At 59.1% G+C, this 27996-nt stretch overlaps 3 protein-coding genes across 14 annotated transcripts in view; 2 read left to right on the top strand and 1 right to left on the bottom strand.

Annotated features, from left to right (window-relative positions):
• POGZ (pogo transposable element derived with ZNF domain) overlaps window positions 1-7389 on the top strand; it is a 37284-nt gene extending 29895 nt beyond the window's left edge. For 9 of the 10 annotated variants that reach the window (XM_055696565.1, XM_055696563.1, XM_055696562.1 and 6 more), the window contains 8 exons: window positions 149-295; window positions 1233-1367; window positions 1870-2042; window positions 2610-2750; window positions 3224-3283; window positions 3629-3741; window positions 4311-4335; window positions 4472-7389. In XM_055696565.1, coding sequence (XP_055552540.1) covers window positions 149-295; window positions 1233-1367; window positions 1870-2042; window positions 2610-2750; window positions 3224-3283; window positions 3629-3741; window positions 4311-4335; window positions 4472-6044 — 2367 coding nt within the window. In that variant the 3' untranslated portion in view covers window positions 6045-7389. The remainder of the gene's footprint in view (window positions 1-148; window positions 296-1232; window positions 1368-1869; window positions 2043-2609; window positions 2751-3223; window positions 3284-3628; window positions 3742-4310; window positions 4336-4471) is intronic. The other variant, XM_014282740.3, reaches the window with a different exon arrangement.
• Window positions 7390-9083: 1694 nt separating this feature from the next.
• Window positions 9084-11869, bottom strand: PSMB4 (proteasome 20S subunit beta 4). The gene is made up of 7 exons (XM_055696834.1): window positions 11728-11869; window positions 11310-11516; window positions 10747-10893; window positions 10499-10580; window positions 10267-10383; window positions 9676-9764; window positions 9084-9222 (listed from the first exon to the last, which is right to left on the bottom strand). Exons 1-7 carry the CDS (start codon window positions 11832-11834, stop codon window positions 9210-9212), a joined length of 762 nt encoding a protein of 253 aa, XP_055552809.1. The 5' UTR covers window positions 11835-11869; the 3' UTR covers window positions 9084-9209.
• A 428-nt stretch (window positions 11870-12297) lies between these two features.
• CGN (cingulin) lies at window positions 12298-27640 on the top strand. Of its 3 annotated transcripts, none has more exons than XM_055696571.1 (21): window positions 12298-12371; window positions 17509-18543; window positions 18718-18818; window positions 19040-19109; window positions 19334-19429; window positions 19747-19898; window positions 20232-20373; window positions 20456-20668; window positions 21042-21190; window positions 21467-21608; window positions 21695-21895; window positions 22136-22342; window positions 22426-22683; window positions 23196-23366; window positions 23477-23638; window positions 24114-24203; window positions 25376-25459; window positions 26350-26468; window positions 26549-26657; window positions 26768-26931; window positions 27011-27640. In XM_055696571.1, the coding sequence occupies exons 2-21, from the start codon at window positions 17530-17532 to the stop codon at window positions 27150-27152; spliced, it is 3786 nt and encodes a 1261-aa protein (XP_055552546.1). In that variant the 5' UTR covers window positions 12298-12371; window positions 17509-17529; the 3' UTR covers window positions 27153-27640. The 3 variants fall into 3 exon arrangements, with proteins under 3 accessions (XP_055552546.1, XP_055552545.1, XP_055552544.1); XM_055696570.1 differs by lacking the exon at window positions 12298-12371 and adding an exon at window positions 14223-14647; XM_055696569.1 differs by lacking the exon at window positions 12298-12371 and adding an exon at window positions 16972-17241.
• Window positions 27641-27996: the final 356 nt, after the last annotated feature.

Below are 27996 nucleotides of genomic sequence, written 5' to 3'. Positions count from 1 at the left end.
CAGGTTCTTCAGGACCTGGTTCCTAAACTCCACTAATAATATCTTTGAGGATCTGGGCACTGCTGTTAAGACCTCTGTGTTGCAGTGGTGGATGTGAGAGAGATTCCTACGTTCTTTCACTGTTAGTTGTTTCCGTCCACTCCTGTAGGTCTGTCAGTATCGTTCCTCACTCTATTCTGAAGTGGATAGCCATTTCCGAATGATCCACGAAGACACGCGGCACCTGCTCTGCCCTTACTGTCTCAAAGTCTTTAAGAACGGCAACGCTTTCCAGCAGCACTTCATGAGGCATCAGGTACTATGTCAGGGCTGTAGTCTGTCTGTTTGAGGGGGTTCGCTCCCCACAGAGATTCAGCAGGTAGTAAGCACGTGATTAGTCGAGCGTTCACTTGGAATAAAATCAAAAAGAAAGAAAACTGGTTGAAAGAGCAGGTTTTAGTAGATGCTGTATTCACTCCACAACAGATGCGGTTTGCATGCTGTCATTCCGGACCTTTCACAGGGATTGCGCTGAAGAGGCATTGCTCCTTTGGGGGTGGCACAGACTGTTATTACTTAACAGAAAAAAGAAAAAAAAAATGGTTTGCTGGACTGTCTTTGCTTTATGTGATGATTAGCCAACAGTGGGCTCTCTGATATTCACTTGGGTTTTAAACTTTTCTATCTCTAGGTAATAAATAAATAAACAATACTATATGCACGCAAATGAATGTCATTTTCCTAGCTCAGTGTTCTGTTTCCATATATGTTGGCTGTATTGACAGCATATTTTACGTGGGTGTAGCTGAAGTGTACTTTCAGAATATAGAAATGCAGCGCTCTCACCCAGTGCCTGAGTTGATTTACCCCCAAAGTCCTTTGCTGACTCCCGAAAGAGGCAGAGGCAAGGCAGCTTTTGAAGGAATGCTGCCCCACACACTGCTCTGCTAGTGTGCCTTGCTTGGGTTTAAACATGCTGGGTAAGACTCGTTCCATGGCGCTTCCAGGTCTGGTGTCTTTGCAGAGCCTGATGATTTTAATTAACAAACCAAACCAAACCAAGCCACCCAAGATACGGGGCTTGGTGGGGAGGGACTTTCAGATGCTAAAGAAGAACGGGGCTGCCTGTAGCTTCAGAGAGGGGAAAAGTGTATTTGGGGTTGAGGTTTTTCTTTTTTTAAAACAAAAACCTATGCTATGTTGTGACTTCTGTTTCTCTAAAATGAAATATATTCCATTTGCATTTGCCTTAGAAGAAGAGTGTTTATCATTGCAACAAGTGTAGACTCCAGTTCCTATTTGCCAAGGATAAAATAGAACACAAGCTGCAGCACCACAAAACTTTCCGGAAGCCCAAACAATTAGAAGGATTGAAACCTGGAACCAAGGTAAGAAATCCAAGTTAACGGCAGGCCTCTGTCCTCTGTTTCCTCAGGAAACACCCGTAGCGTCTGTTTTGGTGTGTATTTATGAAGTGCTGCAAAACTGATGTTTGCATTACCTGCATCACTTAAACCACACTTGCTGGGACAGAAGAACACTTGCACTCTGTCCGTGTTGTGTGTGCTTAGTTGATGAGATACTTCATAGAAACAGTTAGAGAGGGAGGCGAAGGTGGCACGCCAGAGGTTAAACTCTCCTAACTAAGGTATCCGAACTAGTCTGGACGCCCTCTGTAGTCATTAGGGACAAGCAGGCACTTCTGGGGCTCAAGTCGTCTGTCCTCTTTTAGGCTACTGCTGCCCTGGGTGGGATGAATCGTGTCCTAGGAGCACCTGTTTATTCTCTGCTAAGAGCCTGAAAGACTACTCCAAACAGAGGAGTCTGAATTTGGATAGATCACTTCTGCCCTTGTGTTTTAGGAGGTATGGGTGTATCTGTTTTCTGCAGGTTACAATCAGGGCATCTAGAGGACAGCCACGGACAGTGCCAATATCGTCAAATGACATGCCGCAGGGCACTGGACAGGAAACCACTCCGCTGTCATCTTCTACCGATCCCCAGCCCATCTTCCTGTACCCGCCTGTCCAGAGGAACGTCCAGAAGAGAGCGGTCAAAAAAATGTCAGAACGTTTTGCTAAATTTAAAATTCAAAAAAAATTTTTTTTTTTTTTTTTTTAAAGGATACGTAGTTAGCTTTTTAATGCCACAGTGATGGGTAACGTGATCCTCGGCACTGGACAGCTCTGTCTTACCGGTTGCCAAGGAAACTTTATGCCAGGAGAGTCTAGCTTCCCACAAAACCAGGATTCAGTCGTGTTAAGAAAGCCCCTTAAGGTGAAACTCTGAAATACAGAATTAGCTAGGCACTTGTATGGAAACAATGGAACTTCATCAGCATAAGGGCTTTCTGCCCACCCTGTGTCCTGCTGCCTTGTCTTCAGTATATATGTATATTTTTTTAAGTTATTATCCACTCTTAAATTGTGTACTCCTGACTACAGCAAGTGGAAAATGTTTAGCCTGGCACTGAGGCACCCTAGGAAGCTAGGGCGAAAGATGAGACTAGTTGGACTGCAGACTTCTGAAGGTTTACATGTCATTAATTTCTTCTCTGTCCTGATGCTTGTTATAACTCCAGAGATACCTGCCTGTTCAGGCGCTAACGAAAATATCCCTCTTACCTTCAGGAGTGTCTTGGGGAGGCAGACTTGTCTGGAGTGCAGCTTCGAAATCCCCGACTTCCCAAACCACTTTCCCACCTACGTGCACTGTTCGCTGTGTCGTTACAGTACCTGCTGCTCCAGAGCTTACGCCAACCACATGATCAAGTATGTGTGATTCTTTGAACGCTGCAGTAGAAATTCCTCCTCCCTGAATGCAGTAGCACCTCTGTGTCTGTCTGTCTGCACTGTAAGGAAGGGCTGTTGGGAAATTCCAGTTTGCTGTCGTGGTTTGTAGGAGGCTGGACACGTTTTCTGTATTGGTACAGACATGGGTGGTGGTTCTCAAATGAGATGAGAAAACTGAGTGCAAGAGCTGAGGTTCTTTCCAAAGTATCAGTATCGTAGCTGACGATATGTGTACCTGCGTGCTGCTGCAGAAAAGGGTCGTTTTCAGTGCTCCTAGGATTTCTTTTGAAATTCTCAAATTTGGTAATACAAAAACTTTAAAAAGGCAGGCAAAATGTTATTAAAACCAGGACTGGGTCTGTCTTTGTAAATGTGCTGTGTTTTGCATGGGTTTATAGCTCTTCAAATACCCAGAATAATTCTGACGTTTAATAAACTCTTTTGTCTTACAGCAACCATGTTCCTCGGAAGAGTCCAAAATACTTGGCTTTGTTTAAAAACTATACTGCCTGGTAATGGAAAACTTGTCATCTTATTTTAATCACCTGGGAATCTTATGCACATTCTTTTTCTGATCTGCCAGTTCTGTTCTTTCGTGATCTGCTTCTGAAGAAGCTCTGTTTATTTTTCACCACACAGGAAAATATGTTGAATTAAGGGCAATATGTTGAGACTCCCATTGCTTTCCAGTGGGAGTTAATGTTTCAGGGCGGGGACACTGCCTGTGTGTACTGGAGGGTGACTTTTTCTTTTCTAATTGTTAGTGAGGGGATGTACATATACATATTTTCATATCGGAAACTAAGCTCACTTCTCTCTTTCTTTGTGTTTTTTTCCTTTTCCTTTTTTCTTTCCAGTGGTGTAAAGCTGTCCTGTTCCTCTTGTCTCTTTGTAACATCCGAGGGTGATGCAATGGCCAAACATCTGGTCTTCAATCCATCACATGAGTTTAGTAACGTTATTTTCCGAGGTAAGAATTTGAAAAGGAGCAGAAAAGTTGCAAAAAAAATAACGTGGGGCAAAATAGTATCAGTTCATAGACTCCAGGTCAAACACACCTGTGTTTAGCATCAGCTGAGCACCGGTGGGTTCCTCTGTTCCTCCCAGACATCAGTGTACCTCGGTGACACCGGGTGGGCCTTAAGCAGCTGCTGGTGCTGGGCCGTGCGCAGCGCCCGGCAGTGCCGCCTCTGCCCTTTGTTGTGAGTTACCGCAGCTTGGGAAGCTGGGTGGGCATCGCCTGCAGGGGTCCGGCCGAAGCCTGGCTTTCCTGACCCGGCTCCTCCTGTCCCTGCCGACGGGGGTGGCGGAACGGCTGCTGGTGCGGCTGCTCTGCCTGCCTGAGCGCTCTGGTCTTGGCTGCTGCTGGGGTTTGATTGGCTGGATCAGTGTTGGCTGTTCCTGCCGCATCCTGGGATGCTTGGGAGTAACAGCAGCAGGAGGCTGGTCCTCCTCCCTGAGAGACCCTGTTTGCTTGCACGGACTTGGTGTTTGTTTGCTAAGCTACAAATGTTTTCATTGTTTTGTTTTTCTTAACAGGGCCTACTTGGATATCACATTCCAGGTAAATCCGTTGGGTTTGGTGGGGCTTTTTTTTTTTTTTTTTTTCCCCTCCCCTCCCCCCCCCCCCCCTCGTTTGTTTTCCCTCAACAGCTTTATTTTCTGGGTTTTAAGAAGGTCCTGTGCTCTCTCCCTTCAAGGCACATTCAGCTCCAGGACAAAAGCATGAAGAACACATGCCCTACCTATTCCCTAAGTAAAGCTGCTACTGTGAAAACAAAGTCCGTGCTACCTGCGAAAGGTGACCTGGAGCCTGAACTGGCACCAGCAGCCTACAACAGACCTCTGGTCTGCCAGGAAGAGGAGTGCTTAAATATTGATGCTCAAGAAGATGAGCAGCCAACAAAAGAGCCTGAGCCTGCAAGCAAAAAGGAGCAGCTGTCAGTAAAAAAGCTGCGAGTTGTACTGTTCGCTTTGTGCTGCAACACGGAACAGGCTGCGGAGCACTTCCGAAATCCTCAGAGGCGGATCAAGCGCTGGCTACGAAGGTTTCAAGCTTTCCAAGAAGAGAACTTGGCATCCCTGTCAGAGGGCAAGTACCTCAGCCTAGAGGCTGAAGAGAAGCTAGCGGAGTGGGTCCTCACGCAGAGAGAGCAGCAGCTGCCTGTGAACGAGGAGACTCTCTTCCAGAAGGCCACCAAGATTGGCCGATCCCTCGAGGGCGGCTTCAAGATCTCCTACGAGTGGGCGGTGAGGTTCATGCTGCGGCACAACCTCAGCATGCACACGCGGAGGGCCGTGGCCCACCCTCTCCCCAAAGACGTAGAGGACAACGCCAGCTGCTTCATCGAGTTCGTGCAGCGGCAGATCCACACTCAAGACCTGCCCCTCTCCATGATCGCGGCCATCGACGAAATCTCTCTCTTCCTCGACATGGAGGTGCTGAGCAGCGACGATCGGAAGGAGAACGCCTTGCAGACGGTGGGAACTGGGGAGCCCTGGTGCGACGTTGTCCTTACGATCCTTGCTGACGGGAGCGTTCTCCCAACGCTGGTCTTCTACCGGGGTCACGTACAGCAGCCCGCCAACGTGCCGGAATCTATCATGTTGGAAGCAAAGGAGAACGGATACAGCGACGATGAAGTCATGGAGTTGTGGTCGTCCAGAGTGTGGCAGAAGCACACGGAGTGCCAGAACAGCAAGGGCATGCTCGTGCTGGACTGTCACCGAACGCACCTATCAGAGGAAGTACTTTCCTTGCTGAGTGCCTCCAGCACTCTGCCGGCTGTTGTCCCTGCCGGCTGCAGCTCCAAAATCCAACCTCTGGATGTTTGTATAAAAAGGACTGTGAAAAATTTCTTGCATAAAAAGTGGAAAGAGCAAGCCAAGGAAATGGCGGACTCCACGTGCGACTCGGACATTCTTCTCCAGCTGGTTTTGTGCTGGCTGGCAGAGGTCCTGGAGGTCATTAGTGACTCTCCTGAACTTGTGCAGCAGTCCTTCCTGGTGGCCAGCGTGCTGCCCGGGCCGGACGGCACGGCCAACTCGCCCACGCGCAACGCCGACATGCAGGAGGAGCTGATTGCCTCTCTGGAGGAGCAGCTGAAGCTGAACGAGGAGCAGCAGGAGGCGGCGGCAGCCGAGGTCCAGGATCGGACCCAGGCCGAGGAATCTGCAGACCCAGAAATCCTCCATCAGCTCTTCGAAGGCGAAAGCGAGACTGAATCATTTTATGGCTTTGAAGATGCTGATTTGGATCTGATGGAAATCTGAGCACTGCTCTGTGAATCGTGATCCTGAAAGGGTTATTTTTTAAATAAATGTTGGATGAGACCATTACACTTCCCTGTGGATTTGTGGGTTTAGGAAATTCGTAGGCGATCACTCAGATAAATAGCCATTTATGCTGTTCATTTATAAGTTTTGTGCTTTTTTAAAAGAAAAATCACTGTGTTGGTATTTTCTGAAAATATATTGTGGGTGAATATTTTTGCGTTTTCTTTACCTCACTTGTATCATAGTTTTCTGTTTTTATTGTGCAGAAATGTTTTGAATTATACATTGTCAATGTGACCATTTCTAAAGAAAGGAAAAAAAAATATGTAGCTAATGAACCAGTATATAAATCTCTTTGGTTGTCTTAACACAGGTTGTTTTTTTTTTTTCTTTTTTTTAACACTTGACCCAGAGATTTAGGTTTCTGTGGAAAATTTAGGTATGAATTACTGCTCTAATGTGTGAACCTTCTATAATTGGCCATTAAGATTTGGGTTTGGTTTGGTTTTTTGTTTTGGGTTGGGTTGGGTGGGGTTTTTTTTGGTTTGGGGGGGGGGTATTGGTTTGTTTTTTGTTTGGGTTTTTTTTTTTTCTAAGAAGAGTAATTATTTTGCTTGTGAATTTGGACGCAGGGTAAAAACACAAGCAAAAGCATTTTGCCTGTTCAGTGCCAGCGCCGCTTCTTGGGAGCCACGACACTTTGAACTGGGGTTGGACTGCGATCCGGGGTCAGGGAGTCAGGGGCAGTGCCGACCCAAACCTCTCGCTTTCCCGGTGACTTTCTGACACGGTGCAGTGGTTCCTCTCCTCCACCCGGGAAACCACCTGGCACCCACCTTGCTCCAAAGAATTACTGACAGAGGGTACATGGTGGAAGAGGAAAGTCAAGTCTGTCTTGATCTTCCTGTACAGTAGATGGGAGTTAAAACTGTACGGACCATTAAACGTTGACCTTTTAACTACCAGTAGTTGATAAACCTGCTTTAACCAGTGGCATCAGACACTACGTTCCTTAGAATTAGAAATCTGGTTTAATGAAACAAACTGTGATGTGCACAAAAAAAAAAAAAAAAGAAGACCTTTGTTTTTATTTTTCACTGCCAGCTTAAATTTTTCTACAATTTGCATGTTTGAGGGTTTTTTAATTGTATGTATTATGGTATAAACGGAAAGCATTTTGACATACAGAATTCAGAAGCACCTGCACCTTTCTGTTTCCATAGAGGTTTTGTGAACCTTCCCTATTACCCAAGGAAAGCAGGAGGCAGCATGTGCAGACCTGTAAATGGTTCATCTTTAAAATGTACATAAGTGGAACATTTAATAAAACCAGGGAAATGGATTTATAAACATGTGTTTTTATTACAAACTATTTAACTCTTGTGATATCATAATGCTTAATATTGCCATGCGTCGCAGATTCCTCTGCAGGCTGGGGTCCCGCTCCGCGCCCTTCGCGGGGGGAAGACGCAGAGTCGTGTCGCATGTCCTGAAGAGTCCCAGAGATGGGACAGTAATTAAATGTGTTTACATGGCATTAACACTCAAGGCAGAGTTCTGTCCGACTGCATTTCTGCCACCCCTGCCTGCCCTTGAACTTCAGTAGGTTCAGTGGAACAGCCTACTCTTCCCCAGTGAGATTTTCTTTTTTTTTTTTTTAAATAAAAGTCTGAAAAATCATTAATAAAATCCTCTCCTGAATAAATATTTTTGCTGTTGTTTATCTTGGGTAGTAGCAAATACCACTCGATATTATTTATTAATTTATTTCATGTAAAGCGAAGAAATACCCAACTTGGCCCTCTCTGAGGTGCACGTAACGGCAGCACAGCACCCCGCCGGGAGCTGTGGGGCGATCGCCGCAGCCCTCGTGTTTGTGTGTCTGCTCCCAGCGGGCAGAGCAGTGGGATGGAAGCGGGGAGGGCTGGCTTGTTCTGATCTGTTACCAGAGAAAACGCTGAAGCAACTAAAACCCACCGCCCCTTTCATCTTTGCCCTCTGTGCTTTCAGCTGGTGCGTTGGACAGGCACTGAGCGCAGAACGTGGATGTTTGTGAGGATGTGGCGTGCGGCACCGTTAGAGACGATGTGGTTGCGTGCGCTGGAGCCCGGCCGCTCGGCAGCTGGAGGAGGCGGTACAGGAGAGCAGCAAGGAGCCAGCAGGTAGGCAAGCTTGGCACCTCCGTCTGGGAACGCTGCCTTCCCCTCCTGGCTTCACCTTCTTGTCCAGCCCATCGCACTGCCTGGCAGAGCTGCTGCAGCACTGTCTGCGCTCACCCGCACTCCCGTCCAACAGCCAAAGGCACCACGGTCCTCACGTTCCCCGGGAGCGCCAGCGCTTGCTCAGCCAAAGCAGGAGGAACCCATCCAACTCTTCTGCTCAGCCGCATGCTGTTTGCAAATACTTCATTTCTTTTTTTTAAACAGAAAACAACTTTAAAGATGCGTTTTCCTTCTGTCCACAGGTGGCTTTTAAAGGGTGATCGAGGCTTTTTACCCACCCAGATCAGAACTCCGAGTTGCCTGGACCACAAGCACCCACAAGGTAGACACGGCACGTGCCACACGGTAGCCCAGATTGCTGGAACACCCAAAGGATTACAGCGTGCTTCCCGTTACGGCCGGCAGGTTGTTCTTTTAACTAGGGCAAATCGTGAAGCAACTTGCACAAAACGTGCCAACCTGCAACCAAAACCTTCACTGGAGACACGGGGGAAAGCGAGCACTGTCCCCATCCTGGCGGCGGGGAGCACCGTGACCCAGCTGACACACACCCGATCGATCCGGTAAAGGGACTGCCGAGGCCGGTGCATTTACACATCTAACAGAGTACGGTACCTACCAGAACCCCAGGCAAGAAAACAACAAAAGCTTTTTTTTTTTGCTTTTTTTTTTTTTGCTGCTCTTCTCCAGCAAAACTAAAGCCTTGCAGCTGTTAGTAACCTTCACTACCTGAAACTAGGACTAGACTTCCTGAAATCAGTATTTTTGGGGCATCCCACAAACTCCATCCCACCCATAGTACAAACACACAGGCTTGTCTTAACAGGTTTATTTTGTTTCCAAAACAAGTCAGATCAGAACTTCAAAAGGAGTAACAGATTTACAGCATGTATAAAGGGTGATAACGTGGACACACCATCCTGGAGCAGCCCTTCGGAGATCACTCAAAGCCACTGCAAAGGAGATGTTTACATAGGTCAGGATACTACACAAAACCTGGGCGCGCTCAACATCTGCACTAACAAAAATCACCGTTTTCACTTTTATCAGGTGCTGCCTGTCAGTGATGCTTGTCCTGAGGAAGCACAAAGGCAGCAAAGCAGGCTCTACACCCACAAAAAACTCTCCCATGCCCGAAGAACTCACACCGATGCCTTCAGGGCTCGGCCGTAAAAGGGAGAGCGGCCAGGCAGACAGTGGAGCCCGAAGCTGCCTCCCAGAGCGTGAGGAATCTGGGAGCAGCAGGGATCAAGGAGACTACTGAGGCACGTGGCAGGGACGTTCTCCTGCAACGGCTGCACATCACCCAGCTCTCATTAACCACTTTATTTTGTGCCTTCAGGATCTGCCGGACTGCCAGCTCGCAGGCCAAGAGCTCAAAGCGTGGGTAACCCAGCGAGCATTACCTGACAAGGTGTGCAATGTCCCAGTTGGCTTCCAGGGTCAATGGTCCTTCCACCTCCACGCCTTTCTCTGTTGCAATAGCTACTTCGTACTGAGGACAAAAAAACATTGAAAGTTCTCAATAAAGCCCAAATTCCAGACCTGAGTTTAGGATGGGCCCTGTGAAAGCTCTAATCAGTAAGTCAGTAATTACAGCCGTCCTTTAAACGGGTTTGTTTTAACGTGGCTTTGCATTCAGTAACATTTTCCTCGGTGGACAAGCAGAGGTAGTTGACAGTAGACAGAAAGGCTCCCAAAGCTAAAAGGTTGCAGCCTCTGGATGCTACAGCTGCGGAGATGGGAGAAGCATCATCAGATCTCAGAAAACACCAGAGATGAGCTTTGCTCAGACTCAGAGTGCTCTTCTGAGGCGCAGGGCACCAGGGGAGGCTGGCTCTGGAGGACAGCTTCGCTAACGCGATCTCTTACTACACCCCCTCTGCCAACTCAGGAGTTACTGCAAGGTTCCCTGTGACCAGAGGCGACCCTGGGTGAAGACTGGACCAGCAGCCCGCAGCGCGCACAGGCGTGGCAGGGCACAGCTGGGCACTTACTCTGTTGAATGATCGGGCATCTCTGTAATACAAGATTTTCATGCAACGCTCAATCAAGTCACGGGCCTCCTCCTTCGTCAGGCTGGATTTCTTCTCTAAGACTTCTCTCATCAGGGGCTAGGGGGAAAAAAAAAAAAAAAAAACAAAACAAAACAAACCCACAAGCCTGACAGCTCAGTCACCCAGCACTGAGGCTGCTTTAGCAGCTGAGCAGAGCAAGAGCGTACTCTACCTGAGCAAGGTACGCTCCGTAACCTGTAGCAAGCGTAGGGGCTTCATAGGCCACGCCAAGCATGTCCACGTAACCTAGGAAGCTGAAGGGACAGATCTGTGAGTGTGCTGGCTGTGCCGGAGAGCAACCTGACTTCTGAGCGGCTACACGTAGCCAGAGAACCTCCCAAATCCCATGCCATGAGAGGCAGCCCTGGGGAAGGACACACTATAACCACCACCTGCTCCACGCCGCTCGTCCTTGCTCACCTCTCGCCATTGTAGTACCCTCCGATGATGACAGTGTTCCAGAGCGGATTTATCTTGGACCTCCGGTTGTACATGACCCTCGTCAGCCACGAATGAATGGCTTTCGGGCTGTAACTGTGGCCATCTCCCAACAGCTCCTCATCGATTCTAATTTGGGTAGAAATTTCATCCAACTAAGAAAAGCCAGAAACCACCCAGAAAGGACAGCAGCATCCCCTGCTGCACCACACAGAGCACCCTCCCGCGAGCTCCCCGCGGGCTGTGTCCAAGCAAGACCTTCCCTACAAGAGGCGAAACAGCCAAAGGCCACAAAGAGCAACTGAAACTGCTCTCCACAGCGCTCAGCGGAGGATTTGGAAAAGACACTTGTACCAAAGGGATTGCCAGCGGACAAAGGGGATTTCAGCCCAGTCCTGTCCCTGCTCAGTAAACGCATTTAATTATGTTTCAGCCCTTTAAGGACTGGGGAAAGGGCAGCACGGCGCCAGCCACAGCAGGGTGGGGGCTGGCCCGGCCCGAGCAGGGCCGCAGGAGCCGCAGCCGGCCGGGGTGAGAGCACTTACACCATCTGGTCGATGATCTGCTTGAGGTACTGGAAATCGGCGTAGTCACCGGACGCACCCAGCATGGTGGTGTCATTCACCTTGAGGAGCCTGGAGATGCTGCGGAAGCGGGCGAGGGAGCCGTAGGAGCCCATCATGTCCGCGGCGATGATCACGCCCCCGTCGAACTTCACTCCCAGCACCGAGGTGCCCGTCACCATGGGGCTCCTGCAGGCCCAAAGGTCAGCGCGGCCGCGGCCTCCCCCAGGCCCTCAGCCCTCGCCCCCCCGGGCCTCCCCCAGCCCCAAATTCCCCGCCCCAGCGCTCCCCCTGCTCCCACCTCTGCTCCTCCCCGGCTCCCCAGACCCACAGCCCAGCCCCTCGGAGGCCACCCCAGCGCCCCCAGCCCCCTCGCCCCCCGCCGGCCCCACACACTCACAGCGTCCGGCCGGCGGCGGAGCCGGGCGCGCCGGGAATGTACGTCTGCCCCGGGGCCGGGCCCCCGGCCCAGAACGGCGGCGGCGCCCGCGCTCCCCCGACCTCCATCTTAGTCACGGTGCGGCCCGCGCTGCGCAGGCGCTTCGGGGGCGCGGCCCCTCCCGGCCGCCGTAGGCCCAGGCGAGGCGGGGCGCCGCCATCTTGGGTGCGGCCAGGGCCCGCTGGGAGGGTTGGGCGCAGGCGCCATCTTGGGTGTGGCGAAACTCGCCCCTTGGGGCCGAGGGCTCGTTCCGCCGCTGGTCCCCGCGCTGTCCCCGCAAGACAGGGGGCCGCATGGGCCCCTCGAGGGCGCGGGCGGGCGGGCAGGGGCGGGCGAGGCTGTTCACGCAGGGGCCGCCGCCCTGGCCGCAGCTCCCTCCCCAAGATGGCGGCAACCCGCTTCCGGCACTGCGCGCGTCACGTGAGTGCCCTCCCGGGGCCGGCCAGCGCCGGCGGGCGTGGCCGGGGGTGGGGCGTAGCGGCTCTGGTCTCGCCTTGGGGCGTGGCCTGGCCTGGCGCGGTCCAATGGGCGGTCCCGGGGGCGGGGCCTGGGCCAAGGTAACAGGTTGCGGTGGCAGCGGTGAGCGGCGGCGCCGGCGGCGGGCGGTGAGTGGCGGCTGTGGCGGGGTCCCCTATGGCAGCGCCTATAGGGGCGGCTGTGGCGGGGTCCCCTATGGCAGCGCCTATAGGGGCCGGCACATAGGGGTGGCTGTCCAGGGAGGGTGCCCTGCCCTATGGCAGCGCCTTTAGGGAAAGGGTCTGTCGGTGTTGCCCTTCCTGGGCTGTGCCCTGCCCTGTGGCAGAGCCTATAGGGGCTAGTGCCATAGGGGCTGTTATCTCTTCTGTGTGCCCTGCCCCATGGCAAAGCCCATAGGTGCTGGGACTGTAGGTGTTGTCTTTCCTGGGCTGTGCCCTGCCCTACGGCAGTGCCTATAGGAATTGGGGCTGTAGGGTCTCTGCTTCCTAGGCTATGCTCTACCCTATGGCAGAACCTATAGGGGCTGGGCCTGTAGGGGCTTTTCTCTGGGGGGGAACCTTGCCCTATAGAAGATGCTGTGGGGTCCCTTGTCCTTGGCATGTGCTCTGCCCTATAGCAGTCTCCGCAGGGGTTCTTGCCCCAGGGTGTGACCTGCCCTATAGCAGATCCTATAGGGAGCCCTCAGGCTGCTCCCCCAGTGAAGGACCTGGATTGTCCCTGTCGTGCCAGCTCTCCTCCATCAGGGATCTGCTGTCCCCTATGGCCCCTATAGAAGTGCCTTTACCTGTCTGCTGTGGGCACTGCCCCTTCCATAAGGGCTCGGCTTTTCCCTATGGAAGTTGTGTCTGCAGGTGCCCTGTCCTTTGAGGACAGCTCCCATACAGGGACCCTATAGCATCCCTCCATAGGGCCCGCTATAGGGGTGCTGGGCAATGCTGCCTGGATAGCACGGAGGCGCCAGCCGGGAGGGCAAGCAGCAGCCCGGGCCAGGGGAGCAGCCCTGGGGCCACCGGGAATGTCACTGTGGGGCGGGAGACCCTCAGGCTTCACCGGGCACCCGGGGCTTCGTTTTTAGCAGCCTCTTTAAATAAGAAAGAAAAATGTGGGGCTTGGGTGTCGCCCCCGCTGCCACCCGACTTATGACCGACGTGCACCTCAAGGTCCCCACTGTGCTGGTCCCGTCCTCTGCCTGCCATGGTCCAGGGGCGCTGGCGGCGGGCTGGGGGCTGCCTGGCCTCTCCCACCACCCCAACCAGTCCAGCTGGTTTGGAGCCCTGGCCGTGCGTCTCTGTCCGGCGGGGATGAGGTTTGCGGCGGAGCCCCCCGCTGCGTGCGGCCGCGGCAGCATTTCCTCCTCGGCGTCTTCTTTTTTGGGGTGGGGGCTGCAGTGTTGCCTCCAGGCGCTGCCCGGGGATGGAGAGTTGGGGGGATGCCGAGCCGGTCCTGGCCATGGCAGCAGGACGGTGGCAGGGGGACACACGGGGGTCCCTACTTTGGGGTGGAGCTGGAGCCCCCAAACCCTGCAGCACCGGGGAGCCGCTGCCTCGTGCAGAGCCACGTTATGTCCCCGCGGCTCTTCCCTGCTCCGTGCTGGTGTCCCCCGGGGAAATATTTATCCCCGTGAGTGTGGGGATCAAAATAATTCCGGTTTTGAAGGCACGACTTGCTTGGAAACCAGTAAACTGATCTGATGGGTGCCATGGTAAACACGTCACAGTGCGGCCAGTGCCGCGCCGGTGGTCCTGGGGCGCTGCGGAGGAGGTGGCCCTCGGCACGGCGATGGTTGTGGCTCTGACCCTGCGGTGTTGGGGTCCCGCAGGAGGGGACGGGGCTTTCGGTTCCCGAAACCTGGCCTTGGGAGCGGGCAGGGAACGGGATTTTCAGCATCGGGTTGATGATTAACCCGAGGGCGGATGGGAAGGAATTTGGTTCTTATCAGCTCCCGTGGGAGCCCCAGGGGCCACCGTTACCCCCCCGCCGTGGTGTCCCCTGGCAGCCGCTGCGCCCTGCTGCCGTCGCCCTGCTGCCGTCGCCCTGCTGCCGTCACCCTGCTGCCGTCGTGGCACCCTGGCGAGCCCGTCCCTGTTGCGTGACACAGGTGCCCTGGTTTCGGTTCCTCTGACCCGCCTGGCGGCTCGTGTGCTCGGCTGAGGTCTTATCGAGGTTTCAGGCTCCGGAGTTTGCAGGAGAGCAGGAATAGCCGGTCCCTGGCGGTGTCGGCGCGGGCTGGCCCGGTGACGGGCAGGGCACAGGCACGGCGTGTGCTGCCCGCGCCCGAAACCATCCCCGGACTTTGGCCCCGAGCAACCGCGTGCGAACGCACCCGAGCGAGCGGCGCGGCCGATGGGGTGGAGGGGAACCCTTGGTGGGAACAGCCTGAACCTTGCTGGGAGCCAAAAAACAGGTGACTGGGGAGAAACACGGGCTTTGTGCGTCCCTGCTGGCCCTTTCCCTGCCATGTCGGTCTGGGTCGAGGTGCCGTGGGATAATCCAGCGGGGTTTGCTCCCCACACTTGGGGGCTGCAGCCACCGCACGAGCTGCCCGGTTCGGAGCAAGGTGGCTCGGAGATGGGTGCTGGTGGCAATGGGAACGGTGCCGGCTCCTCGGCGTGTGGTCGAGTTACCTGGCTGACCTTGATGGAGGAGGAACAGCCTGAGCCGGCTGCCGTTGCCTTCCCTACCTGGCTGGTTTTGGCGCTGGCAGGGAGCGCAGAGCCCCGCTCAGTGTAGGAGCCTTTTCCAGCACCGCCTGCGAATTGCAAAACAACTTTCTGGGTTAACGTCGTCGGCACAAAGGGCTTATTGTGCCGCTGAGCCGGGCGAGCGGAGCTGGCTGCTCGCCACCCCGGCACTGCCGGCCGGCAGCGTGATGCTGGAGCTGCGTGACTGTGGTGAGGGTCCTGTCCTGCCCCATCGCTGCCCGCCCCTGCCCGGCTGCAGGACCCCCTGCCCGGTGCCACCGCCACCAGCCCGACCCGGGGCAGGGTTGGGGTGTTGGAGCAGGTGACAATAACCCGCCTGGTTTATCCCCAACTCTGCGACCCCCCCTCTGGCTTCCAGGCTCCTTCCCTGTGGTTTCCAGTGAAATCCCCTCCCGGGGCTGTTTCCACAGAGGAATGTGATCTGGCTCCAGCCCTTTATCTGCGAGCTGGAGCCGGGCCAGGAGGAGGGAGGCATTCCTGGCAGATTACCGGCCTGGCTCACCTGCTCCCGCTACTGCCAGAGCCCCCCAACGCCGGGAGCGAAGCCAGGCACCTGGGGCCGGTGCAGACCCTCAGCCAGGCAGACCCCTGCGGTCACCGGCCACCTGCCTCCCGCCTGTGCCAGGGCAGGGCAGGGGGGCAGAGCCACGTCCTTGGCCAGCGGCAGTGCTGGCACAGCCGGCGCTTTGCTTGCCGAGCCCCAGTGCCGCGCGAGGATGCCGTGCCACCCCTCGCCGCCCATCCGAAGGTCTTCCCAAGGCGGGTGCTGTGCTCAGGCCTCATGGTGCCCAGCCCGGGGGCTCCGGGGGCTGAGCCTCCTCCTCACCAGCCGCACTTTGGACACTGGCAGCTGCGGGAAACCCCAAGTCTCATTCCTGCAGCCAGTTCCCTCTCCACGGTTCCCCGCGGGAGGTTGGTGGCTGTCCTGCTCCCCCCAGACCCCCCCATCCCGATGGCTCGGAGGACCGGTGGGATTCACTGCAGGGGCTCTGGCTGCGGGCGCTGGGCTCAGGGTGTTGTCGCATAGGCTGGTGTTTGTTGCTGATCTCGTTAGCTGGACACCATGCAGGGTTAACGAGCTCATGGGGGGGCTCTTCTCCCATCCCTTCTGCTGGCTCCTGGGTTCCGTCGCCTCTGGAATAAGCAGCCGGTGCTTTGCAGGCTGCTGCCCTGGCTGCTGGGGCCGGGGGGCTGCAGGAGACCCCAAGGGCTCGTGGTGACTCCAGCAAAATGGAGGAGGCGCAGGAGCTGCCCCTGCCGAGTTTGGCCAGGGGATGGGAGCAGACGGTGGTGGCAGGGAGCTGGCACGGCCGGGGGAAGCGAACGGCTCGTCCGTCCTGGCACTGCCCAGCGGGGTCGGCACAGCACCTGCTGCCGCCTCCGGCCCACGCGGCTCCTCCGGCCCCGCCACCGCCGGCACCTTCTGTCTCCCCGCAGAACACCAGGTCCCACGCAGCGGGGCTCCGGCCCCAGCTGCTCCGCACAGCGGGTGCGGGAGGGGAGGTGGGCTCGGCGTTGGCGCGAGGCTGTGGCAGCATCCAGCTGAGCTCAGCACCCCGCGGTCCATCCCTGCCTCCGCTCTGGGCTGCGGCGGCTCTGGGGGCAAAGACCTAAGCTGAAAGCGTGGGGGTCTGGGTTGGCAATTTTGTTTTTCTCCATGCACGGTATGTGTTTAAGCACCCCCCCCCACCCAGTTTGGGGTCCCCTTGCGTCCTGGGGTGCCCCTGGGACACTCACCAGGGGTGCGGGTGCAAGCTGAGCGCTCGGCACCTCGCATCGCTCCTGGCATCCCGCTTAATCCGGGGAAAGGAGCTGCTGTGGGTGCTCGGAGTCGGGGTGAGCACGGTGCCGTGGGGGTGAGCACGGTGCCGTGGGGCGAGGCGGCTGATCTGGGGCTTTTCCATCACTTAACCCCCCCCCCAGATGCCGTAGGTGAGCTCCTCCCCCCCCCCCCCCCCGCGTCCTCCGGTCTCCCGCCAGCCGGTATCACCGTGGGTGCCGCCGGGGCCGAGGGGGAGGGTCACATCACGCTGTTCCCAATATGTCACTGCTCATCTCTGTCCCTCCCCACGGGACGCGGGCGGCTGCCCCGGCCGCGCTGGGGGTGATGCTGAGGGGCGCCCGAGCTCCGGCTGCAGCGAGGCTGCGGCGTTCCGCAGGCGCCTGGCAGGCAGCGGGAGCAGCGCCCGGCTGCGGAGCCCGGCTGGGATCTCTGCGATCTCCGGATCTCTGGGATCGCCGCCTCCCCTCCGCATACCCGGGGTCTGGCTGCCAGGGGCCAGCGGCACAACGCGCGGTGAGGGTCCGGCTGCCGATGCCGGGTGTGGAGTGGGGGGGGGGGGGGGGTCGCTCTCCCTGCCCTCCCCAGCATCCCCCCGGGAGCAGCCGGGTGATGCCGGTGCGGGCACAGCGAGCCTTGTCCCCATCCTTCCTGGGGACGCTGCAGCGCTGGCACCGGCTGTCCTCTGGCACCCATCCTCGTGGGGTGGGCAGGTGCCGCCAGACCCTCGCCGAGCGCTGCCTCTGGTCTGCGGGTGACTCTGTGCCCTCCCCCCCTCCCCAGGACCGCGTGCTGAGCCCTGGGATGGAGTGGCCGGCGAGTGCGGCGATGGAAGAGAAGCAGAGCCCCGTGGACTACGGTGTCCAGATCCGCTTCATCAATGACCTGCAGGAGCCCCGGAGACCCCCCAAGACACGCAGCAAGCCCGGCTCCTACGGGGTGGCCGTGCGGGTGCAGGGCATCGCGGGGCAGCCCTTCGTGGTCCTCAACAGCGGTGAGAAGGGCGGCGACTCCTTCGGGGTGCAGATCAAGAGCCAGGGCTCCTACCCCAACCCCCCCGCCGGCCCCTGGCTCTCCGGCTCCCTCAGCTCTGACTCGGACCTGCCGGAGAACCCCTACGCTGGGCGGCCGCCCCAGCGCGGCTCGTCCTGCAGCACGTCGGATGAGGAGGCGAGCAGCGCCTCGACGGCCCCCAAGGCTCCGCCGGGCAAGCGGCTGCTCCGGGAGGAGCTGCGGAGGTCGCAGTCCCACGGGGATCTGCTCAGTGCCACCATGGACCAGCCCTTTGCCACCGGTGCTCCATGGGCCGGTGGCAGCCGGCAGCCCCGGGCCCTGGCCGGCAGCAGAAGCAGCAGCATGATGAACATCGCGCCAGAGCGGAGCAAGGCCGCTGGCTCCAGGGCCGTGGGCAAGGACGCCTCCTCGGACACGGAGGCTGCAGCAGCCGCCGGCGGCAGCGACGTAGACACCAAACCCCTCTCCTCGGTGGATTCCCTCATCAGCAAATTTGACGGGAAGGTGCAGCCGCGAGGGCGGGCGGCCAGGAGGGGCCGGATCCCCTCGGAGGAGAGGAAACGCTCGCAGAGCCTGGACGGCCGCATCTCCCACCGCGACGTGCCGGATGCTGGGGAGCTGAGTGGTGCCCAGCGCCAGGCTGGCAGCCTTCGCCCCCAGCCCCCAGTGCCCACCAGCAGCCTGGGCCGCCTGAGCAGAGCCGGGGGGATGGAGGACAGGGGGGCGAGGAGCCCACGGCCAAGCCGGGGCGTGGAGGAGCCCATGGCCGAGCGGCTGCAGAGCAAAGCCCGTGCGGAGCTACAGGTACCAGGGGGCCACATCCTGCTGGGATCACAGGGGTCACAAGCCCCTTAGAGTGGGGCATCCACACGGGCACAAAGGCAAGCATCGGTGTTCACCGGAGCAGCAGGACCCAGGGGGTGGGGGGGTGGGACTCATGTCCTTGCTGGAGCTGAGCTTTTTTATCCCTCACGGCAGCTCAAATCCACCCCGGACCTGCTGCGGGACCAGCGGGAGGTCACCCAGCCTGGCAGCAGCGAGCACCCCAAGGAGGTCATCTACAGCATCCTGAAGGAGGGGTGAGCCCCCCAAAGCCCCCCCCCCCCGAGCATTCCCATCACTCCCTGCCCCTTTTCCAAAGCCCTGGTAGCTGTGGCCAGGGGGCTGTAGGGTGGTTGGGGAGCGGGATGCCCCCGTAGCCAGCAGGCGCTCAGGATTTTGGGGGAGTGAGCAGCAAAGCCCCCCGGCTCGGCTGCGCGCCCCCATCCCTGAGTGCTTCCCTCTGCTCTGACACCCACAGGAGCAGCGAGAGCGAAATCTCCCTGAAGAGGAAAACTGCCCGGCTGCTGGAGAGGATGCAGGAGCTGGCGGTGAGTTAAAGCTATCCCGGTGCCACTCCCTGCTTACGGGGTGGGGGGAGACACCGGTCCCCAAACGCCCCCGGCGGCTCCTGCCCTCCCAGTACCGTGTCCCAGTGTGCCAAGGGCAGGACCCCAGCGGTGTGCAGCTGGCAGGCAGTGGCTGGGGACCCGGCTGAGGCCCTGGGGGGTTGCAGCACCCCGAACCCATGGGTGAGCCTGGGGGGTCTCTCCAGGCACCCACCAAGGACGCGGCGTGTTCCCAGCCTCAGCACCGTGAGCTGGCCAAGAAGGTGGAGGAGCTGCAGGAGAAGCTGGATGAGGAGACCAAGGTGAAGCCGAGCGGGAGGCTGGGGGACACGGGGTGGCAATGTGCATCCCCGCGGGGGGGGGAAGCACAGTGGGTCCCTGCTCTGAGCCCCCTTCCCTTGGGCTCAGGTGCCCAGGTGAGACCAAACCTTCTCCTGGCTGCTTTGCAGCCCGGTGGGGTGCCTCAGGGATGGGGGGCTGCAGCATCCTTCCTGTCCCCACCAGAGCTGGGGGATGCTGGGCGGGGGGACCGGGAGCATCGCTGCAGTCGCTGGCTGATCTGCCCCCAGGAGGGGACATAACTGATGTGCCCCCCACCCCGGTGTCCCCTCTCCCACAGCTGCGCCAGAAGCTGGAGCTGCCCAGGGAGCCGGCGAGGAGCAGCTCTGCTCGGGCGCTGGAGGCCCGGCTGCGGGAGGCCGAAGGGGAGAGCCAGCGCCTGCGTGAGGCCCTGGACAAGAAAACCCAGGAGCTGCAGAGAAGTTTGCAAGAGTAAGAGCCACCAGCGGAGTCTGCAGCCACGCTGCCGAGCGCGCCAGGACTGGGGCCGTTTGTCTGTGCCGCATGTGGGGATGCAGATGGATGGGTGGGGGGAGGGTGGCCGAGGCATTTGGGGATGCAGAGAGGGCTGGGGGAGAGCAGGGTGAGTGGCTGCCACCCCCGCTGTCCCCATCCCCTTTGCTGTGCCGGGATGAGCCGCTCGCCAGTGTGGATGCTCGTAGGTGGGTGCTGCAGCCCCAGCCCTTTGGGGCGCAGGTGTGGCTGGGGTCTTGGGGGGAGGGCTGGTCCCTGCCCGGCTGCCAGGGGCCCTGTGCTGCCCCCCAGGCTGAGCGAGCTGAAATCGGCCAAGGAGCAGGCGGAGACCCGGCTGGGCGACTGCGGGGAGCAGCTGTTGGTGCTGCACCAAGAGCTCAACCACCTGCGCCAGGGCTCCGGCACGTCCCCGGACGGCGATGCCCTGTACAAGGTACGGCGCTGGTTGCGCCAGGGCTGAGCATTCCCTCCGTGCCGCTCGGCTGCCACCGAGCCCGGCTATCCCGCTCGCCCAGGAGTTGCTGGAGACCAGGGAGGAGCTGGAGGAGGCCCTGAGCTCCAAGCAGCGGCAGGAGGAGCAGCTGCGGCTGCGGGAGCGGGAGCTGACGGCGCTGAAGGGAGCCCTCAAGGAGGAGGTGGCCAGCCACGACAAGGAGCTCGACCGCGTCCGGCAGCAGTACCAAAGCGACATGGACCAGCTGCGGCGCAGCATGGAGGACATCTCACAGGTCCGGCCATGAGGAGGGCTGCTGGGGCGAGCCGGGGGACGGCACTTGCTGGCTGTGGCTGGGGAGGGTCTCGTCTTGGAGTTGGTGTCCTTGAATTCCCCCTTAAATAGTCCTGAGCTGGAAATGGGGTTTGTGTCCTGCCCCAAACTGACCCCACTGGGGCACCCAGCTCTCACTCCATCAACGGACCCTCCAGGGTGGAGGTGCTGGGGGTGGGTGGAGCCAACGTGCGGAGATGTGGGGGCTCCCCAGGTCCCTGCAGGGGTTCCTGGGCTGGTTCGGGGGCAGCATTAACCGGGACAGGACCTCAGCACCGTTGGAGCATCCCGTGAGGATGCCACTCTGTGGGTGAGCGCTCAACGCTTCCATCCAGGATCAGGCCAGCCTGGAGTCAGAGAGGCAGAAGATCAATGCTGTGGTGAGGAACCTGCAGCGGGAGCTGGAGGAGAGCACAGAGGAGACGGGACACTGGCGGGACATGTTCCAGAAGAACAAGGACGAGCTCCGCAACACCAAGCAGGAGTAAGTGCCAGGGCTGTGCCTGAGCCAGAGCCACGAGCAGCTTTCAGGGAGGCCCAGCCGCTCGCAACCATCCAGCATCTTTACTTCAAACCCCATTAAAATGTGTCGGGAGCTGGGATGGGGCTGGTTCTCCTCCTCCTACCCTGGGCACGTGGGGAAGAAGGCGATGGCCGAGCCGGGTGCCGCTCTCCCAGGCACATTGGGACCTGGGAACGGGGCTGTGGGACACGAAGACACGGGGATGGCTTTGGGTGGCCTCATCCTGCCTCTCTCCAGGCTGCTGCAGGTGAAGCTGGAGCGGGAGGAGTTTGAGGAGGAGCTGCGGGAGCTGCGGGAACGCTTCGCAGCTGCCCGGGAGGAGGCGGACCAGGCGCGGAGCAGCGCGGTGGACCCCAGCGAGCTGGAGGCGCTGAGGAAGGTGGGTGAGGAGGGAGCAGGCACACGCAGCACCAGGGACCGTGTCCAGCGCTGAGGGTCGCTGACCCCCTGTCTCCTCCATCCCAGGAGCTGCGGCAGGCACGGGAGACGCAGCGGGAGCTGGTGGCGGAGAAGCAGAGCCAGGAGGAGCAGCTGCGGCAGCGGGAGCGGGAGCTGGCGGCGCTGAGGGGCACCATGCAGGAGGAGGCGTCCAGCCGCGATGGGGAGCTGGAGCGGTACCGCAGGGACCTGCAGCAGCTCCAGCAGGAGCGGGACGAGGCCACCAAGGTGAGCACCAGGCAAAGGGGTTTGCCCCTGCCCAGCCACGAGCTGATTCCCCACTGTGGGTGCCCTCACGCCTTCCCGCGAGCCCCAGGTTTTGCAGCTGTGGGGGCGATGAGGCAAATCCACAGCCCTGGATCCACCACCCTGGGCTCCTCCCGATGGATGCAAGCCCCAGCTGGCCTCCAAGCCCGCCTGGCTCAGCAGCTGACCCCGGGTCCACCCCGTGCCATGGCTGCATTGTAGGCAAAGGCATCCCTGGAGAGCACGCGGGAAGCATCGGAGCAGGCGAGGAAGACTGTGGAGTCCAGCCTGCGGGAGGTACAGGAGCAGAATGACGACCTGAGGAGGAAGATCCTTGGGATGGAGATGCAGCTGAAGGAGTACGAGCGCCTGGGCGAGAACTGGGAGGGCTCCCAGGCACGGCTCAAGGAGAAGGTCACCAAACTGGAGGTACTGGGGCTGTAGCCATTCCTGAGCTGCCCTGAGCTGTTCTCCTGCCACGGGAAGGAGTCCGAATTCCTCCCTGCTTGCAGGCAGAGCGCAGGCAGATGGAGGAGTCGCTGGGCGAAGCCATGGAGCGGGAGCAGGAGCTGCTGATGGCCAAGCGGTCGCTGGAGACCCGCTTGGAGGAGGCACAGCGGAGCCTGGCCCGGCTGACGCAGGAGCACCAGGAGCTGAGCGTGTCCTACCAGGACGAGCAGCGGCAGAAGGAGCAGCTCAAGCGCGCAAAGAGCGAGCTGGAGGAGCAGAAGCGCCTGCTCGACCGCACCACGGAGAAGCTGAACAAAGAGGTTGGCCACATGGGTGGCTCCAGGGCCACTTGCACCCCCAGGTCCCCTGTCCCATGGGGTATCGTGTGCCGTGACACCTGGTCTCTGTGCCACAGGTTGGGGATCTCTGAGACGCCCTCACTGGGTTGGGGCGGGGGGATTCAGGACTCTGGGCATGGATCTGGTTTCCCTGCAGAGCCGGTTGGGACTGATCCTTCCCCGATGGCCGGGGAGACTCTGCAAAACCACGTTGTCCCCAGGGATCAGCATCCCCAGGTGTCCCAGGGCCAGGTCATCCCCTGCCCTTCTCCAGGCAGTTCCTCAGGAGCTTGGTGCCTGCTCAGAGCCTGGAGTCATCCAGGCTGCTCTGGCAGGGCTTGCACCCCTCTCCACGATGCTCCTGAGCCCACAGGGCCGAATTGTCCCTGCCGGCTCCGTGCCCACGGGTATCTTCTCCCACCTCGAGCATGTCAGCTCGGGACAGGGTGCAGAGGCTGGTCCCCAGCTCCTGAGCTGTCCCCACTCTGCCGCAGCTGGAGCAGATGACAGAGGAGTCACACAGCTCGCTGACCATGCTGAAGTCGCAGCTGGAGGAGTTCAAGGAGAAGTCGCGGAAGGAGATCACGGACTCCCAAAAACAAGCCAAGGATCGGGGCGCCGAGGTGGAGAAGATGCAGTTCAGCATGGGACGGCTGCAGGACGAGGTGCGGTGAGGGCTGGCGGGCTGTGGGTGCCCACGCTGTCCTCTCCGACCCTCCATGGGGAGCCCGGGGACACGTCCCGCATGGTGACACTGTTGCCCTCCGTGCCACAGGTCGCTCGGCTGAAGCAAGCGCTGCAGGACAGCCAGGCGGAGCGGGAGAGCGTGTTGCTGGATAAGGAGGTGCTGCTCCAGCGCCTGCACAACCTCGAGCAGGAGATGGAGACCAAGAAGCGCTCCCAGGACGATCGCTCGCGGCACGTCAAGGCGCTGGAGGTGGGGAGCGCGGGCACCCCAAAACCGCTCACCCCATCCCTGCAGTGCTGTGTGCTAACAGCAAGGGGCAGAGCTCGCCCAGCCATGGGGAGTTACGCAGCCTGGCAGCGCTGCGGGGGGCGTGCTGCTCCTAATATTAATATTTATTAATTGCCAGCGCAGCCGGCTTTGTTTCAGTTCCGTCCCGGCATTGCCCCGCGGCTTGGCTTGCTGCTTGCCCTCGCTTTGCGGGTTGCTCTCCCCCAGCGGGGTGGTGGGTGCACGGGGGGCTGCACAGCATCAAGCTGCCGGGTCTCATATCCGAGCATCTCCCTTCTCCCGCCTGCCGGAGCCTCCCGGGCTGCTTGGGTTGGGTTTTGCAGGGCTGGGAGCGTTGTGGGGGCAAAGCCCCTTCCCCCAGCACCCGGCTCGCTGGCCTGAGCCCCTCCTGCTGCCTGTCCCCCTGCCCATGCTGACCCTTCCCGTCCCCTTGCAGGAGAAGTCCAAGCGCCTGGAGGTGGAGCTGGACGAGGAGAGAACCACAGTGGAGCTGCTGACGGAGAGGGTCAACCGGAGCAGAGACCAGGTAGGGCAGACGGTGCCAAACCTGGCTGGTGCCGTGGCAGAGCCACCCCTGGCTCCGGCAAAATAGTGCTGGATAACTCAGGTCCTCGGGTACAACTGGTCACTGGAGTTAAAACCCCATTAATTAGTTATTAGCAAGCAAGCTGGAGCCCTCTGTCACTCTAAACACAACCGAGATGACGGTGTCTGGAAAGCTGGTTCAGGCACAAACGGAAATTATACAAGCTTGGAGAAAGGAAAAAAAAAAAAAAAAAGAAATCCCCTGAAATTACAGGGTGAGGTTTGTGTTTGTGCAGGAAGTTGGGGCGTAAATTACGCCGGTCTCGAGGCTCTCCCCTCCCTCTCAACCCACCTGCTTATTACCTTCAAAGCGGAGCCGGTGTTTGAGCTCTGCGGGCGGGCAGGAGGTGCCCGACGAGCCTCCCGGCATCTGGGGCAGCTCCTCTGCTTACAGCCTGTGTCCCTCCTGCCCCGCCGGGATCCAGCCTGGGGCTTGGAAAGGGGATTCCCACCCCTCAGGGGTGGTTTTCCTATTTTTCCATCTGGGAAAGCGGCGCATCCCAGGGGGAGACTTTTCCCATAAATGCTGGATGTGTCTGCGGAGCTGGGGTGTACACAAAACTGCAGCTGGGTTCGGCTCAGAGGGGGCCCCACTGGATTTTGGGGCTGCTCCAGTAAAGTTCAAGCAATTTTTTGTATAAACTCCGATTTCCTTTGCTTGAAAATAACGCACAAAGCTGTGTGTTTCGCCTCGGTCAACCTGAAGAAGGCCCCTGGGGTGGTTCTGGTTTTGCTCCATTGGTGGCTCAGACCCATTCTGTGCCCCGCGGTGCCAGGCAGAGCTGGGAGCACACCCGGATCCCTGAGTCCCAGTCCAACCAGTTTAAACCCTCCAGTGGAAAACTGCAGCCCTCATCTCTGGGCTGCTCGCCAGAATGGTGGTAACTGATTTAGGAAGGAGCCAAAATCCTCTTGTCGGGGGTTTTTGGTGTCACCGACACCGGCTGTGTGCCACGGGACAGCCACCGTGCAGCTGTTGGGTGCGTTGAGTCTTCCTGTGCTCTGCAGCGCCAGTGGCACGGGGAGAAATTGCGATGACCCTGGCCTCTCGCCAAGCAAATGCAGCGGCAAAGGATGTGGCAAAGCCAACCCGTGCCACGTCCTTGTCCCCAGATCGACCAGCTGCGGGCAGAGCTGCTGCAGGAACGCTCCAGCCGGCAGGACCTGGAGTGTGACAAAGCCTCGCTGGAGAGGCAGGTAAGGTTGAGCCGCGAGGGTCTGGGTCTAGCCCGTGGCCGTGGGGGTGGCCAGACCCCTTGTCCCATGAGAGATGCAGGGCAAAGCGTCTCAGCGGGGCCCCGCTCCTCTCCAGAGCATCCCTGGGAGAGGGACTGTGTTCCCGAGGAGCTTTTCCTGCTGTGAAGTTCCCCCTCCTCCTCCCTGCTCTGGATACGGCCCGTCCCATCCTCCCCATTCCCCATCACTGGCCAGAGCATCCCTGGAGCTGTCTGGCATCTCCCCAGGGTGGCTCTCCTGCTGGATCCTACCTTTCCTCACGGCTCCCCGCCAGCTTGCGTACCGATCCCTTCGTTAGCTAACCCCAAGCTGGCTCTTAACGAGACAGATCGGTGGGAACTAAGCTCCTCGAGCTGTTCTTGTTCCCGGTGTGGAATTCCCATTGCCAAGAAAAACACGGGGCTCCTACTGCTGATGCCGCGGGGCCTGGCCCAGCAGTGGCTGCCATCGTTACCGGTGCCGGCTGACGAAGCTGGGCGATGCCGCTGTGCAGGGCGGGGTTTTGTGGTGCTTTTGGGGTTGGTTTGTGGGTTTTTGGTCAACAAGGGTGTTTAAGAGCAGAAACAGGGGTGTCGAGCGGGGATGGGCATCGCGGAGCTGATGCTCTTGCAGACCAGTGGTCCCCAGTACATCGTTGTTCCCTCCACTCTCGCCTCGTGCCCCGGCTGGTGCCAGCGTGGCTAATTGCCGTTACATAACCTGGCTCGTTAGGTCTCCTCCTTAGGAAAGGGATTCTGGGCCCTGACTCACCGCCGGGATTTACATAAGCCGGGCTCTGCGCCTTTCCCACCGGGGCTGGGAGCCCCGCGGGGGTGACTGGGACGGCTTTGGGGTTTCTTCTTTCCCTGTAGAACAAGGAGCTGAAGAACCGCCTGGCCAGCTCGGAGGGGCTGCAGAAACCCAGCAGCAGCGTCTCGCAGCTGGAGGCGCGGGTGGAGGAGCTGCAGGACAAGCTGCAGGCAGAGGAGAGGTACCGGGCACAGAGACCCCTGCCTCGGGGGTGCCTTGGCCCTCGCCGGGTGCCATCCCCCACCCCGTGCCTCGCCGTAGGGAGAAGAGCGTCCTGCTGTCCTCCAACCGCAAGCTGGAGAGGAAGGTGAAGGAGCTGACCATCCAGATCGATGACGAGCGGCAGCACGTCAGCAACCAGAAGGACCAGGTAGGTGGCGGGTGGGAGCCCTCAGAGATGCCGACCGGCCTCGGGACCCCTGGGCGCCTGCCCCGCACCGGCCATCCCCATCCTATGGGAGCTGCGCCGTCTCCCCACAGCTGAGCCTGCGGGTGAAGGCCCTGAAGCGTCAAGTGGACGAGGCAGAGGAGGAGATTGAGCGGCTGGAGGGCGCCCGAAAGAAGGCGCAGCGAGAGCTGGAGGAGCAGCACGAGCTCAACGAGCAGCTGCAGAACCGCATCAAGGCGCTGGAGAAGGAGGCTTGGTAGGGGGCTCCAGGCTGGGGGGGGGGGTGTCCCAGCCCCAGTGCCAGGCAAGGGCTGACCCCTCTTCTCCCTCCTCAGGCGCAAGGCCACCCGTTCAGCCACTGATTCCTCCCTACAAGACGACCAGCTCAGCTCAGATGAGGAGTTCGACAGCGCCTATGGGCCCTCCTCCATCGCCTCGCTGCTCAACGAGGCCAGCCTCCAGACCAGCTCCTGCTGACGCCCGCCGCGCTGCCCCGGCCGCTCCAGCCCAGAGCAGAGCTGCGTCCCAGAGGCCGGGTGACAGGCTCACCGCAGCTGCTGCCACTCGATGCAAAAACTCTTCCAATAACACCACTGTGAAGGGAAGTGCCGCTCAAGAAGCGGTGGGATGGGGGGACGCCCCCATCCCTGACACTGTCTTGCCTCTTGGTCTTCATACGGGTCTCAGGGTGTGTTTGCACTGTGATGTTTTGCTGGGGGAAGCCGCCCACTGTGGCCGCCGCACCCCTCGGTGACCGGGTCCCGCCGGACACCATGGCCCTGGGGTCCAGGATGCGGCCCCAGGTATCAGGCTCCTGTGGGAGCAGCCGGAGCACGGGGCCGGAGGGGCTGGGGGCACCTGCGGCTCCGGCCACCCTGGCTTATTTTTATATGCAGCCGCCCTTCGTCCCCCCACTGCCCTTTCCCCTCTCCAGGTGATATTTTAAATAAAATCGAGCCTTTTAATGCCTGTGGCTCATCGGCCATCTGGGGCCCAAGGGGTGGCGCAGGCTCCGGCACGTCGGGCTGTGCGGCACCAGGCTCCTGCCCAGCTCAGGGAGCACAGCTCCTTCCCCGCTCTGCTGGATCTGGCCTGGAGATAAATCCTTGTTATCGCTAATTAACGAGGATGGGAGTCTTGCCAACCACTAATTAGTGCCATTGCGTTGATTGGCAGGTGGTTACCGCAGTTCCCCTCCATGGCCTCGAGCAGGGCCGAGCTGGCTCCATCCCGGAGCCAGCGCGGGGCTGGGACAGCACCCGGTGACCCGGCCAGCCCTGTCCCTGCTGCCTCAGTTTCCCCTCCCGTGCCCCAGTGACAT

Source organism: Falco cherrug, chromosome 19 (genome assembly GCF_023634085.1).
Source record: "Falco cherrug isolate bFalChe1 chromosome 19, bFalChe1.pri, whole genome shotgun sequence".
Taxonomy (NCBI): Eukaryota; Metazoa; Chordata; class Aves; order Falconiformes; family Falconidae; genus Falco; species Falco cherrug.
Note: the sequence above shows the minus strand (reverse complement) of the source record. Positions and strands in the feature narration are given on the sequence as shown.